Raw genomic sequence first — 15,424 nt, 5'->3', positions numbered from 1 at the left:
GAAAGAAAAATGTGAACTTGTTGTGGAATGTGTAAAATCATTTCAATACCTCACTGGTAGGAAAACGAATATTATTTTTTTGAATTTTAAATAATTTCAATACTTCCTGGAAAGAATACGAATGGTAATTTTGAACTTCATTAAGATTAAACAAAATTATGTTCGTGTTTTTTTTCCTAATATTTTTATATGATACTATAAGGAAATTATTCAATGTTTTTGTTCTAATTTCATGCAACTACCAGATTCAGAAAAGAAGGAAAAGTATACTACCTTCTCAGACATCCCAGTTCAATTTTGGCCTTCTGTGTTGCAAAAACTCAGCAAGGATACAGAATGGTTATGCATAAAACAACTGGTTTTGGGAATAGAACAAAACAATGATGGTATTTTATTAGTCTATTATTTCGTAAGACTTTTCTTAATTTTTATACGTATTATATTGATGTCTATATTTCAAAATCATTGATTATTCCAGAAGTAAAAGGTATCGCCAGGGATACAGACTTCAGCAAGATAAGATACGATAATCTTTTTGCATTCATCATTGGACAGCACAATTTAGAGACTGTTAGCTCATGGATTGTTCCCCTTATTATACATATAACCACAAAACCAGAAGGAAGCAACAACTTAATGAGGTTCAAAGAGTGGGAAGGCGACACACCATTACATGCAGCAGCAAAATTCTCGATCCTTACTGGTTTGTTAAATTCATTTATTTTTAAAATACCGTTTTATGCAAATTGTAATGCATTTGGCTGAAGATAAAACTCATTATTCTGTCTCTCTGGTAGTGCTTTTTATTTTTTAGCAGTTTGCAGGGGTGCATGAATATGTTACATGCTTTTGATCTAATAGAAAGAAACATATGGAGATAACGAACAGTATTCCAGATCAAGAAATACAAGATGGAGCATTAATAGGCCCAGGGGTCACATCGCTCACCTGAGCACATCGGCTTTCTAGGAAAAAGCACACATCAGATCAGAATGGAGAAATGTTTACTGAGGGGTGGGGGTTGAGAGGCTTGAATTCTAATACTTCTTGAGAATGCCTCCATTTCAATTCTGCAACTCCTTGAGGAAGGTCTTGAGAAAAAAAAATTCTTATAGATTTCTTTAAAAACATTTTGTTTGTACATATCATTTTGCAGAAATTTGATCTTTACCCTTCTGTTGTTTTCCCCTACCCCAAAGGGTAATCATGATTTGAAAAAATTAAGAAATCAATACATGAGGATGTTTACATGTCAATATGACTTACATACTGCGGAATCATTTTAATTGTGGGGGGCCAATGTTCGTGGGTGAGCAAAATTTGACCAGTTCACGCAAACATAATTTTATAGGTCACTCGCAAATACAATTAAACAAATTTAATTGTACGCTGCCTACCTAAGGATTCTCCCATATTTTCAAATTTCCTGGCCCAGTGGTTCTTTAGAATATTTTTTTTATAATGCCATTAATTTTTCACTAATTCATAATTATCTCCCATTGGAAGAGAACATGGCCCTTCATTTGATAGAAAACTTGAATTCCCTTAACCCAAGAATACTTTATACCAAGTTTGCTTGAAATTGGACCAACGGTTCTTGAGAAAAGATGAAACTGTGAAAAGTTTACTTGGACGCCAAGAACAACAACGACGCCAACGACAACGACGACAGACAACGGACAAATTTTGATCAGAAAAGCTCACTTGAGCCTTAGGCTTAGGTGGGCTAATAAAAACAGAATACTGAGGGATTCTATAACATGCCAATATCTACCATTACACGTGTACGCTATCTGAGATTTCAATGCCAGCGCAATTTCCAATTCTAATGCCTTGCACTTGGAGGAAGGAAATTTTAACTTTCGGGTGATAATCTACCCCACGCCTCTTGATCATGAAACAAAATGTTCCTTACCATTACGCTTCTGAGACAGGCCCAAAATTAAAAAAAAATTAAGCGTGACCTCACGGCCTGGGGTCTCTGTGAGGTAATGCACTACTGATTTTTGCTGATTATTACTGATCAATTGAAATTATTGCTGTCAAATCGGAGAATTTTTAGTAACGGTTACTCAGTTAATCTTCTGACCGAGTATACGGTTACTCGGATGATATTTCGTAAAATTATGCATATCTTTTATTTAATAATTATCCAATTCTTTACTAATCTGTAGTAGTAATACACAAATACACTGAATATAAACATTATTTGCAATGCACAAATAAATAAAGAATTTTAAGTTAAGATCAAAGAAAATGCATAATACACTCGAAGAAGGAAAATAAATTTATAGTCGTCAGTCACCATTTTACAATGGCTTTCGTTAAGTGTCCTTTTTCAGTTTCCAATGTATGTCGTAATCAATTAGAATAACGATTTTGATACTCCGTACCTACTGTATAATTTGTGAAATTCCCAGTAAAACACTTGTTTTCAAATAATATTTTCAGCTTATGTGATTTAATAGATTTTTAGCTCACCTGAGCCGAAGGCTCAAGTGAGCTTCTCTGATCACATTTTGTCCGTCGTCCGTCCGTCCGTCCGTCTGTCCGTCCGTCTGTCCGTCCGTCTGTCTGTCTGTCTGTCTGTCCGTCCGTCTGTAAACTTTCACATTTTCGACTTCTTCTCAAGAACCACTGGGCCAATTTAGACCAAACTTGGTACAAAGCATCCTTGGGCAAAGGGGAATTTAAATTGTAAAAATGAAGGGACATATCCCCTCGCAAGGGGAGATAATAAAGAAAAGACAAAAATAGGGTTGGGTCATTAAAAAATCTTCTTCTCAAGAACCACTGGGCCACAAAAGCTGAAACTTATGTGGAAGCATTCTAAAGTATTGTAGATTTTAAATTGTTCAAATCATGACCCCCGGGGGAAGGGCGGGGCCACAATGGGGAATCAAAGTTTTAAATAGAAATACATAGGAAAAATCTTCGAAAATCTTCTTCTCAAGAACCACTGGGCCAGAAAAGCTGAAACTTATTTTGAAGCATCCTGGGGTAGTGTAGATTCTAAATTGTTCACATCATGACCCCCGGGGGAAGGGCGGGGCCACAATGGGGAATCAAATTTTAATATAGAAATATATAGGAAAAATCTCTGAAAATCTTCTCAAGAACCACTGGGCCAGAAAAGCTGAAACTTATATGGAAGCATCCTGGTATAGTATAGAATCTTAAATTATTCAAATCATGACCCACGGGGGAAAGGCGGGGCCACAATGGGGAATCAAAGTTTTACATGGAAATATATAGGAAAAATCTTTGAAAATCTTCTTCTCAAGAACCTCTGGGCCAGAAAAGCTGAAACATATGTAGAAGCATCCTGGTATAATGTAGATTCTCAATTGTTCAAAAAATGACCCCCGGGGGAAGGGAGGGGCCAAAATGGGAAATCAAAGTTTTATATAGAAATATATAGGAAAAATCTTTGAAAATCTTCTTCTCAAGAACCACTGGGCCAGAAAAAGTGAAGCTTATGTGGAAGCATTCTGGGTTAATGTGTCTAAATTGTAGGAATCATGACCCCCGGGGAAAAGGTGGGGCCATTAAAGGGAATCAAAGTTTTACAAAGAAATATATAGGAAAAAGCTTTGAAAATCTTCTTCTCAGGAACCACTGAGCCAAAAAGGCTAAACCACAAGTGCCAATGGAAGGGTCATGGGGTAGTGTAGATTTCAAAATGTCTAAAGTATGATCAGTGGGGTAGTGTGGGGATGCATTATGTATAACAAGGGAAAATCTGGTAAAGAACAGAATGGTCAAAGCTTCTCAGGTGAGCGATGTGGCCCATGGGCCTCTTGTTAATCATTTTAAATGATATACTTCCAAGCTTAACATTGTTTTGGTGACCTCTCGTAAAATTATTAATTGCGTTTATTGTAACTAAAATCTTCAGAACATGTATAACCCCGACAATCAAAGCTATCAATTATATAAAGTGTGCAAACTAATCAAAACATGTCGATCTACTATAGGTCTAGCCTAATGGTACTTAAAAGTAGAGAAATGTGTTAGTCTTCATTGTAAGACAATATAACAATCACTTTCTTTGTATTTACCATGTAAAATGTATTCAATCTGTCGAGTGATAAATTGCAGTTTTACAAACCCATTCTCGCATCGTTCGACAGTACTTAACTGGTTAATGCCTAGGTCACATTTCCCGGCCGGTAGCCGTAGACCGGTGGTAATCGGTGGTAATCCGTGGTGTTAGCGATGCACCAACATCGGTCCACATCGGCCGAGTAGTCCTTAAAGTATCAGTCACATTATGCAGCGATGGGTATACGATGGGCAACCAGTGCCTTTTATGATAAAAATGGCGTGGTTGCCGGCCGGACTTACAAAGGCCCAGCGATGCATTCCTAATCAAAAAACGATGTTCCAGGATAATCGGTCGATGTATATTACATTGCTCATACATTGGTAAACATCGTTCGTACATCGATCGACTACCGGCCAATGTTTGGTCGAACATCGACTGGTGATCGGTAGTTATCTGTTGAACACCACTCAACCCCCTGATGACCTCTGATTCAACGGATTTTGGTCGATGCTCGGCTATACATAGGCCGATCCTTGAAAGATGTGTTAATGATGGGTTACCGATGAGGAGCGATGTGAAGCATCGTTGGAGACATCGCTGAATTTTAACTACGAATTATTACCTACCGATGACCCCACCGATTGGCAAAATGGCCTCAGTCACCGTCCGATCACTAGTGGTTCCCGGCCGGCAACCATGCTATTTTCATCAAAAAACGCATCGGATTCTAATCGTATACCCCATCGCTGGTTAATGTGACTGATACTTCTCCAGGTACTCGTTTATATCATTAGTTAAAATGCTTTTGATTTGTTCTCTTCCTCTGTCTATAGGATAACCAAACAAAGCATGCTAAGTTAGTGTATGTTGAACAATGGTGCCTTTTTCAAAAAATGTGAAGTCACGACACCTTGTTTAAAATACAAACCAAATTCAATTCTTGAAGCGACAAAACCCTATATTTTATTTTTCTTTGTTTACATGTACATGTTATAGGAAATGCTGCACTTTTGAGACACATGGAGGAGATTTCAAAGAAGGTGAATATTTATGATAGTTTAAAGAATTCGCCGCTTCATTCCATTGTGAAAATGCCTAGACCATCTCAAATCGACATTTTCCCAGAAGTTGTCGATATGCTACTCCATTATGGTGTTTCAGCTGATCTCCTTGATAAAGAAGGGAAAACCGCTGTAGACTACATTGATCAGGCCAAATATCCTAGAGTATTTGAAATTCTGGAAAGAAAAACTAATGGTATTCTTTTAGTATTATAATGGCAATGTTTTGCTTCTGATTGAACAGGTCGAGGAAACTATTTTCTGTGAAGTCTGAATAAATTAACATGTTAAGTGAAGAACTACCGTGACTGACTATTCGACCAATCAGCTCAATGAGTTTCATTATGGGTAACTACAAAAATACTACATGCGTGTTTCGAAAAGCCAGTGTTTTTAAAAATCGCTCTCGGAAAGACATGATGCATTTTTCCAATCATTTTACACGCAAAATATAATATGTACATTATTATCTACTAATCCCATGCCTAAATTTACATACCAATGAATAACAATGATAAAAAAATTAGGATTTTCTCCACTCCATTGTACAAATCCGTTTGTTTACAGCTTTCCCCGCGCTGTACTGTCAGTGAAAAGTCAATTTCACGTGGCTATTCATCGGTACAAAAAAAAAAAAAAAAAAAAAACTGAGTGCTCACGTATGGACAATGTTTACAACGTATACAACTTCGAAAATACAATATGCTACTCAATACACGTTCTGTGATCAATGCACATGAGAAATGATATAGAGGTAAATTAAAAAAAAAAACATGCAACTTAAGTTGTTTTTGTAATTGCATGAACTTTAAATTTATTATGACAAATAACTGTGCTACATCTAATTCAGTCAGTTACATGGCAAATTTACTGGAGTCCTTTAATTTTTTACTTTTGAAGACCTTGTGAGCGGTACTGCAAAGTTCTATTTAACAAGGAAAACTGGCTTTGATTGTTTATGTGATCATGGGAATTCTTAATTAGTACCTATTCTTCGTATTTTTCTCAAACACGTTTCAAAAAACTGTAAATTGGCTTTCCAGCAGTCATTTGAAATCGCATCCTAAATTTCCCTTAACAAACGTGTTTGTAATAAAAATTAACATGTAGTAGACAATCATGTTTTTCGGCTCATTCACTGGATTGGATCATTGCTAGCTGTGAGCACCTTTGTGCGCAATGACAACAATATCCATATAAGGTAGTTTCCTCGACCTGTTGAAATAATTTTACTTTTTTCTTTGTATCTCTTATTCTTTCACATATTTGTTATACATTGATTACTTTTAGAAATAAACGCACCACAAAATGACGAAAAAAGCAGCGAAAAAAGCTCTAAAATGAAAACTGAAAACAACCATTGGCAAGGAAAGGGATCGGTATCAACAAGCGTAAATCGTGGGCAAGACCGATCTATAAAACGAGAAATAAACAAAAATACTGGAAATCCTCAAAATCAAGAACAAGTTAAAACAGGTAATAGCCTTTCTTCCAGTAACACAACAGAACTGGCACAAAATGGATTTGAAACATTAAAGAACGAAGGTGATAGAATGTTCAAAGAAAGAAAATACGAGGCCGCGTTGAAATCATACAGAAAAGCAAAGGAGTTCATGAAAATCGCCAAAGAGAGTGAAGTCATTTCGATATTTTGCAAGATGGCAGATTGTTATCTTAATTTTAAGCAATTCAAAAAGGTCATTGAAGAGAGCAAGCATTCCATATCATTCCTTGGAAAGTCGTTCCAGGTCTGTATATGTACGTTATTCCCAACAAAAAAATGTGCACGTGTAATCGTTTCTTATCAAACTAAATTGATAAGCAAGTGCATGAATATTTATCTATTTCATGATTTATTAAATATATTTTAGGCTCAATTTAGAATTGGTAAAGCCTATGCTGGTCTACGGCAATATAGTGTAGCAGTTAAAACATTCTGTATTGCATACGGCTTGTCAAATGCAAATTACGATGATTTACTATATGAACTCGCCAAAACCTACACAAGCTGTGACATCAAAGGTATGAATTTATAACATATATTAAAAATAGTGTTGAAAATTATTCTTTACTCTAATTATGTATAGAAATGACCTTTCATTTTTCGGAATATAAGTTTTTGATCTTGAATACTGTTTGTTACGCCACATGTTTCTTTACACTCATTCCAGGAATACTAAAAGGTAAATCATTGATGTTATCAGACATAAAAAATTAAATACATGCAACGTTCCTCATTAAGAAATTTTATTTTTCCTATGCTACTACAATCCGTCATCAAATATGCAAAAACTATTCTGATTTAATGGGTGAAATAATATTCAAAACTTCTTGTCTAAGGTAGTGCAAATCTTTACCATAATGAAATCATTATTGTAATTTATATGTACATATATTAGAAATTTAATAAAATGTTACTTTTTGTAATTCACATTAAGTAAAAAATTATAAATTGCTAATATTAAATATCTAGGACATTTTATTTTAAATTTTAGCTTTTCCACGAAAGGACAACCCTCGTATATATAATAAAGGATGCAAAATTTCTTGGCATATATGTCTGTTAAGTTGAAGTTTTTTTTCATAGAAATTCAATTTTTCCACGTGCGAAACCTAAAAGGCATTAGAAAGGTTGAATGGATAAAGATCGTTTACAGACTTATTCAAAATGGAGACTGGAAGAAAGCTAAAAGAATATACACAGATTTATCAAAATGGTTCGAAAACTTTCAACATGATTTCGATTTAAAAGTTTTATGTAATATTAACAAAGCACCAAGTCATCCATGGATCATTCATTTTTTATTGGAATTATTGTACAATGGAAGTGACTTTCACACACTACATATAGAAAAGGGTGAACCCTACCTTCATGCATGTGTCAGACTAACACTTGCAACAGGTAAAGGAACTTTTCTATCAAATTTCTTTGCGAATTCTACATAAATTTTTCAAATTCAAGAGGTTTTTCCTACAAGTTTTATGGATAAAAGATAAAAGTAGATAATTTAAAAAAAAGAATAATATTTTTCATTTACCGTTAATTTTCACATCGTCATTTCTACATCTCATTTCAAACCGTTTATAATTCAGCAATAAAGATCACTGTTTAAAACAAGAGGCTCAGGGGCCACAGCGCTCACCTGAGCACTTCAGGCTTGAATTTATCCCCCCCCCCCCTTCCAGGCGTTCATCATTTGAACAAACTAGAATCTTATCTACCTGAGAATAATTCCATATAAATATCACTAATCATAGCTTTGAAGTACTTGAAAAGAAGATTTTAAAAGGTTTCCCAATATATCCCTATGTAAAACTTGAGTCGGCAATTTTGGCCCCGCCCTATCCCCGGGGGTCATGATATGTACAAACTTGAATCTACACTACCTGAGGATGATTCCACAAGAGTTTCATATTTCCTGGCCCAGTGATTGTGGAGAAGGATTTTAAAAGATATTTCCTATATATTCCTATGTTAAACTTGGGTCAGCCATTTTGGCCCCACCCTTGCCCCGGGGGTCCTGATTTGAACAAACTTGAATCTAATCTACCTGAGGATGACTCCACATGTTTCATCTTTCCTGGCCCAGTGGTTGTGGAGAAGATTTTTAAAGATTTTTCGTATATATTCCTATGTAAAACTTGGGTCAGCCATTTTGGCCCCACCTTTGCCCCGGGGCTCATTAATTGAACAAACTTGAATCTACACTACCTGAGAATGATTCCACCTGTGTTTCATCTTTCCTGAACCAGTGGTTCTGGAGAAGAAGATTTTTAAAGATTTTTCCTATATATTCCTATGTAAATTTTGGGTCGGCCATTTAGGCCCCACCTTTGCCCAAGGGGTCATGATTTGAACAAACTTGAATCTACATAACCTGAGGATGACTCCACATGAGTTTCATATTTCCTGGCCTAGTGGTTGTGGAGAAGAAGATTTTTAAAGATTTTTCCTATATATTCCTATGTAAAACTTGGGTCAGCCATTTTGGCCCCACCCTTGCCCCGGGGGTCATGATTTGAACAAACTTGAATTTACACTACCTAAGGATGCTTTCACATGAGTTTCATCTTTCCTGGCCCAGCGGTTCTGGAGATGAAGATTTTTTTTTTAAATTCCATTAATTTTTAACAAATTCATGATTATCTCCCCTTGGAAAAGGGCGTGGCCCTTCATTTGAACAAACTTGAATCCCCTTCACCCAAGGATATTTTGTGTTAAGTTTGGTTGAAATTGGCCCAGTGGTTCTTGAGAAGAAGATAAAATTGTGAAAAGTTTACGACGACGACGACAACAACGACAACGACAACAACGATAACGACAGACAACGGACAACGACAGACAACGGACAAATTTTTATCAAAAAAGCTCACTTGAGCCTTCGGCTCAGGTGAACTGTAAAGGATTTGAGAGCTGCTGAAATATGAAAAAAATAAGGATGTTTATTTTATATGTGCAAGCGTTGTTACCACCCCCCCCCCCCCCCCCCCCCCCCCCCCCGAAAAAAAATAAAATAAAAAAAATTAAATATAATCAACGTTTTTTAAATATTCTATAAATAATAAATTCCGTCTTTTTACTAGGTAAAATGGACTTGTTTGAAGAAGTTTTCAGGAAAGCAAAAGAAAGAAAAGAGGAAAGTAAACAAGATGGCCAGAACAACACTGTCCTCCATCTTGCCGTGGATCAGAGGACGATGTGCTGTAGATCAGATTTTCGCTTTTCTCTTGTCCAAAGACTTCTTGATATCGGTGTTGATCCAACTCTATTAAATAAGCAAAAAAAGACTGCATCAAAATGTGTTCCGAAAAGCTTACAGAACCTTGCAGATTGTATGCGAAATTATGGTATGTATATATTTCAAAATCTGTATTAAAACACAAGCTTAAAAGGGAATTGGTATATTGAATTAACATTGGATTTTAATTTTTTTTATATGTTCAAACAGAAAATGTTATATCTTAATAAAAGAAAAAAATGTCAAAAAATTATAAACGTATACATGTACAAAGCAAAAATGAAAGAAAAAGGAATAAAAACATATCTTTGAATCTTGAAGTACAACTTTAATTGGCATACTATTTCTAGGTATAAAGTGTGTAACGTAAAAAAAATCCTTTTGTTCTATGTTTATACTTCGACCGAGGGTATTTTGATTTTAAAAAAATATTTAGCTTTGAAAAAGCACAATAAGTATTAAACTATTATTGTTTTTTTTTTACAATTTACGTGAATCGTAGTCTTAATTAAAAGAGTTAAAAAAAATCATAAAAAAAGAAAAATCAAAAAGCTATTAATTGATCGTCCCACCAAAGTCAGGAATGAAATAGTTTTTTCCAAAGAATCTGGGTGGATTAGGCGAGTCATATGCCAACACGGATTTTGTCGCGCTGTAAGCATATCGGAAATTTCATAGCTGTACGATACGATTTACATGTACCTAATCATTTAAACTTTGTGCAGTACCGTCCAAATGACAATTTCTATATTTTTAGACCTTGCTGTTATCGCTTCAATATTTTTTTTACTTTTCATTCTGCATGTTAATTGTTCTATCAAATATGTTTTCAGGGGTTTGGAGACGGTACGCTTTACCTTTCCTTTTAACTGTTTTTGCATGCAGAATAGCCATATCAAAATATTATATACACATATATATTGAAAACTTGTTAATTATAGGAAATATATTAATTTACCGTAAATAAATTCATTATCTTATCTATTCATTTTGTTTTAGTGAAAAAAATATATTTATCTAAATTTCAACCTGAACTCAAAAAATCGTCATTCGAACATCCGCGACAAATAACTAAGTGCTTCAACATCCCCGCTATTTTTTTTTTCTCTTTTATTGATATATTCATCTTCATTTGCATACACTTATAACATTTAAATTACAGCAATATTAAAATGGAAAATAAAAAACACATAAGTTTGTTTAAAAAATAAATAAAAGTATGCCTTCAGTTTCTTTCACAATATGATTTCTGTTCAAAAACTTTTGATAAAATATTCGTTGTCTGCTTTCATCAGTGCACAAATAATGAAAATAATATGAAATATAATGTCTCAACATATATTTGCACAATTTTGTAACATCAATAAGTTTGTCACTTTGTAAATATATTTGTCTTCTTTTGTAAATTGAAATTCTACACATTGATAGAAAAAAATTCAGAAAGAAAAAATTAACATGTTTGAGTTTCATTGTAAAACCGTTTAGAAAAATATTTTCAAAATTCAATGTATTATACACACTATTTTCACAGTCTTTCAAGAACGATTCTAGATGATAAATAACAAAATTCTTTTTAAAATCTTGCAGTTCTTTACATTCTAAAAAAAGATGAAACATATCCTCAGTACCTGATTCACAAATAGCACAAACATTAGACTCGACCTTTCCAATTTTAAATAATTTTTCATTCGTAAAAATAATATTATGAAAGACTTTAAAGTCTATTTCAATAATGTCTGGCGGTTTGAGTGTTTCCCATAAAATCAACCATCTTTGTTTTATGGTATTTTGATCAACCATTTGAAATTTATTACACCAGAACTGATTTGAAACAGGTTGTAAAAAAGCTTTGCAATAAGTAATCTATAAAATATCCGTACAATACAGGAGTTGAATACAATATTTTGATCTTTGAATTTGATACAAAAATCAGGCATAAAATTATTTCTTGTGTATTCAGTCTCACAAACATATTTTCTCCATTCATCTGGAATAACTGATTTCAAACATAAATAATTTTCTTTGATAGTTTTAACATATATATCAGGATTCTCCTCTTGAATAATTTCTATAATACAAGAAACAGGTAGAAAACCAGGTATAACCTCATAAGTAATGTCTTTTACATGCGAAATACCTGCTCGGATGAAACGATCCCATTTCAACATCTTACTATTTGTAACAATTTGTGGATTACAAAATAAACAATAATCATAAATATCATTATTATCTTTCTTGTATTCTATACTATCTTCTATTGCATACCAAGCGTCCATCATCTCCTTATAGTACTGAGGGAGAAACTGAAGATCTTTCTTATTAAATCTTAATAAAAATAACTCAAACCCTGCTCTCAAACCACAAATTTTTGACAAAAAATATCTACATGTTAACTTCCATAAAAAATATTTTTCATTGCACATATATTTTGCTAATGTCTTCAGTCTGAAGGCTAACATTTTAACATATTATATATCAATAACATTCAAACCACCTTCTCTTTTTTCTCCAATTATTGTTTTGTAGGAGACTAAATGTTTACCATAATTCCACAAAAAGTTTGTACATTTCCTTTGAATGCTTTCTATAGCCCATTTAGGCATTGATATTACACTCAAAAATACCACAATTTTGACATGAATAATGTATTTATAACTACTTCTCTTCCTTGAATTGTTAACTTTCTTAATCTCCAAAAATTTAATAATTGTTTTATTTTCTGCACTTTGTCTCTCCAATTTAGGTTTTTACATTCCTGTTTGCTCTTTTTAAAATATATACCTAAAATTTTCATTACATTTGTTTCTGAAATACATAGTAATTTTTTTTTCATGCTCTAATAACTTTGCAGTTCCAATACACATTATTTCAGATTTTTGTTTGTTAATCTTTGCACCAGAAGCTTTTCCATATAAATCAAACATTTTCAAAATTTCAAAAATAGATTTCTTCTCACATGTTGCCAGAGTTGTGTCATCAGCATGTTGAAACATCAATGCACGTTCATTAGACATTGGTATAGGAATTCCTACAATGCTTGTATTACTTTTTATATAACAACTTAAAGGTTCTGATGACAATACATACAATAATGCAGAAATAGGACAACCTTGTCTCACAGAGTTTTTAATCGGAAAATATTTGGTTAAAAATCCATTACTCTTTACACTGCTGTAAATATCTGTATAAAAAATGTTATTCCTTTAACTATTACGAAACTATGACAATTTCTAAACTGATACGTCTTTTTTATGCAATGCACAGCAACATCGAGAAGCATTTCAGTCCCTTTAGATAAATTTTCTGTCTACATACATTATGGTAAAACGGTGCTCCATGACATATAATGACGTTTGATTCATTTATTTCTATGCTTTGATTTTGATTATTCATAAATGGTTTTAAGAGGAAGAATGACCTTTAGCTGAAAAAGTACCTGTCGTTCATTTTTTTCCCGTATTTTGTATATCTCTAATTTATTATGTGCCTCAAAATTTAAAGCAGATATATCATAACGTTTCTAGACTTATTTTTGAGATTTTGAATGACAAATACTATATTCCACAGTGTCTAAGTGCAGGTTGGATTCTTTCTGGGCCCATTAATCGGCCCATAATGGATTTTTCAGCATAGATAAAAAATACGTCAGCGAACATCTGTCTCTTAAAATATTTTAGAGTATGAATGGGGTTAGAAATTAGAAAAAAAAACAATATTCATTTGTCACGCCGCATCTGGAGACGGAAAGTACCGCATCTGGAGACGGAAAATTACGTACTTTTTAAAGACAACGTGAATAACCGAAAAAATGTTAAAAAAATCCTATCATTCAATACTTGAAAATTTACGTTGAAATGTAAGATTGACCATCATGTTATTAATCATCTGTAAAAATATCTATTGGTGAAGCTGAGCTCAATACTGTAGTCGTGTTTATTTTCACATGTCTAAAATTTTACGGTTTGAAAGAAAGTTACCTTTCCGGTGGTATTATTTTCAGGTACTGTAACTGTTTTTTGGCAGAAATGACGTGATATAATATTCACAATGGTTTAAAAATTTGCGGAAAATTCTTAAATCGTGAACATAGTGAAATTAACAACATCGTAATGTTTTCCACTGCTACAGTATTGCACAGGGCATACAAGACATGAGCCTGAGAAAAACATACCATGTTTACATTTTTCGAGTACGGGAAAACCCAACTTTGACGTCACAGATTTGCGAAATAAGCGAAATAAGACATACCTACTAAACATTTCCGTCAACAACCATAAAATGTTTTTTGTGTTCCCTAATTTACAAAATATTCCATCATGTACCGATCATGACCCGTTTTCAGGATATTATACTGTCCGTGTTTTACTAAGAGATCCACTATGCCGACAACAACTCGTTGGACGCGCAGTGTAGGGAAACAGAAGAGTGGATCAATTTATTCCGTAATTTGATAATATTTGCAATAAAGTTTTAACTATTTTAGATTTTTATGAAAGATGGTGAACTCAAACAAACAGTCAAAAAATAATACAAGCACTGTATTTTGTTTTGTACATAATTTCTCAGAGATTATGACGTAATTAAACTGAGTCATGTGACCATACATCCTTCTTCCCCTTAAAACGGCCATATATCTTTCGACTAAATATCTCCAAGTGACCTTGCTTGAATATCTTAGGAACAGGTAAAATATTACAAATGTTGCTTTTTTTCATTACAATTGTGCAATTTGTAATTTTTATTTAAAAAGGTCTTCCTAATGTAACCATGCCAAAGAGAGGTATGCTTCGTGAGGCGTCTTTTAGAAAATTGATATTGCTGTTTATTTTTAACAATCACCCGCAAACACCCATTTTTGTAATTTTTTCAGAAAATAAGTTTTTATCTGGAATGTTTTTCCGGTTTCATGGAAAAGGCGCGCTCCCAAAAGAACGTTTCTAACACCTTCGTTTATGCAATAACTATCATGTCATGTTAAATCAATAAATGACATATTGACTTATGAAGGAATAAGGAATAATTTGTCTTATTTCAGAGTCACAAAGACGTTTAGATATGCAAGTGAAGAAAGATTACAGAAGGCAAGATTTAAAGATATTTCAACAACAAATGAAGGCTGAGAAGGAAAAACGAGCGGAGCAAAAGAAGTTGGAGAGAAAAAGAAGGTTAAATTTTGTAAATAACTTGTACTGCACTTTATTTTCACACTTCATAATTGACGACGGAATTTTCCGTTATTTCCTGATCAGGACACGGTGGGCGTGACCGGATGGTAGGGAATGCGCACTCCTCAATTGCACCTGATGCAACCTCCGATGTTTTGGAGGTCCATGTTTGCTCTAAGTCAATTTTGAACTGTTTTATGGACTTTTGTTCTTGAATACTTTTTGTTATCTCCGTATGGTTCACTTAAATGTTATTTGTTATATCCATATATTTCATCACAGTGTTTGAATATTTAAAATGTTAGATTTTGAAGCTCCGTGTTGACATAAATAGCTTGATCATATTTCAGATTAGATGATGAACGTCAATTAGCCATGGATAAAGAATGCACATCCAAATGTCATGAACGG

At 33.7% G+C, this 15,424-nt stretch overlaps 1 protein-coding gene across 1 annotated transcript; it reads left to right on the top strand.

Moving 5' to 3' along the window:
* Nucleotides 1–5,067: 5,067 nt before the first annotated feature.
* On the top strand, nucleotides 5,068–15,013 carry LOC134229747 (uncharacterized; the record flags this gene model as incomplete). Its single annotated transcript, XM_062711536.1, has 6 exons — nucleotides 5,068–5,305; nucleotides 6,400–6,857; nucleotides 6,981–7,131; nucleotides 9,694–9,813; nucleotides 14,599–14,628; nucleotides 14,884–15,013. Coding segments are annotated over exons 1-6 (1,127 nt in total), but the record flags the coding sequence as incomplete, so codon positions are not given.
* Between the last annotated feature and the right edge of the window lie 411 nt (nucleotides 15,014–15,424).

The sequence above is a fragment of the Saccostrea cucullata genome, unplaced genomic scaffold (genome assembly GCF_032062105.1).
Source record: "Saccostrea cucullata isolate Sc308-1 unplaced genomic scaffold, CSIRO_AGI_Scuc_v1 ctg14607, whole genome shotgun sequence".
Classification (NCBI taxonomy): Eukaryota; Metazoa; Mollusca; class Bivalvia; order Ostreida; family Ostreidae; genus Saccostrea; species Saccostrea cuccullata.
This window is presented reverse-complemented; position numbering and strand designations above follow the sequence as displayed.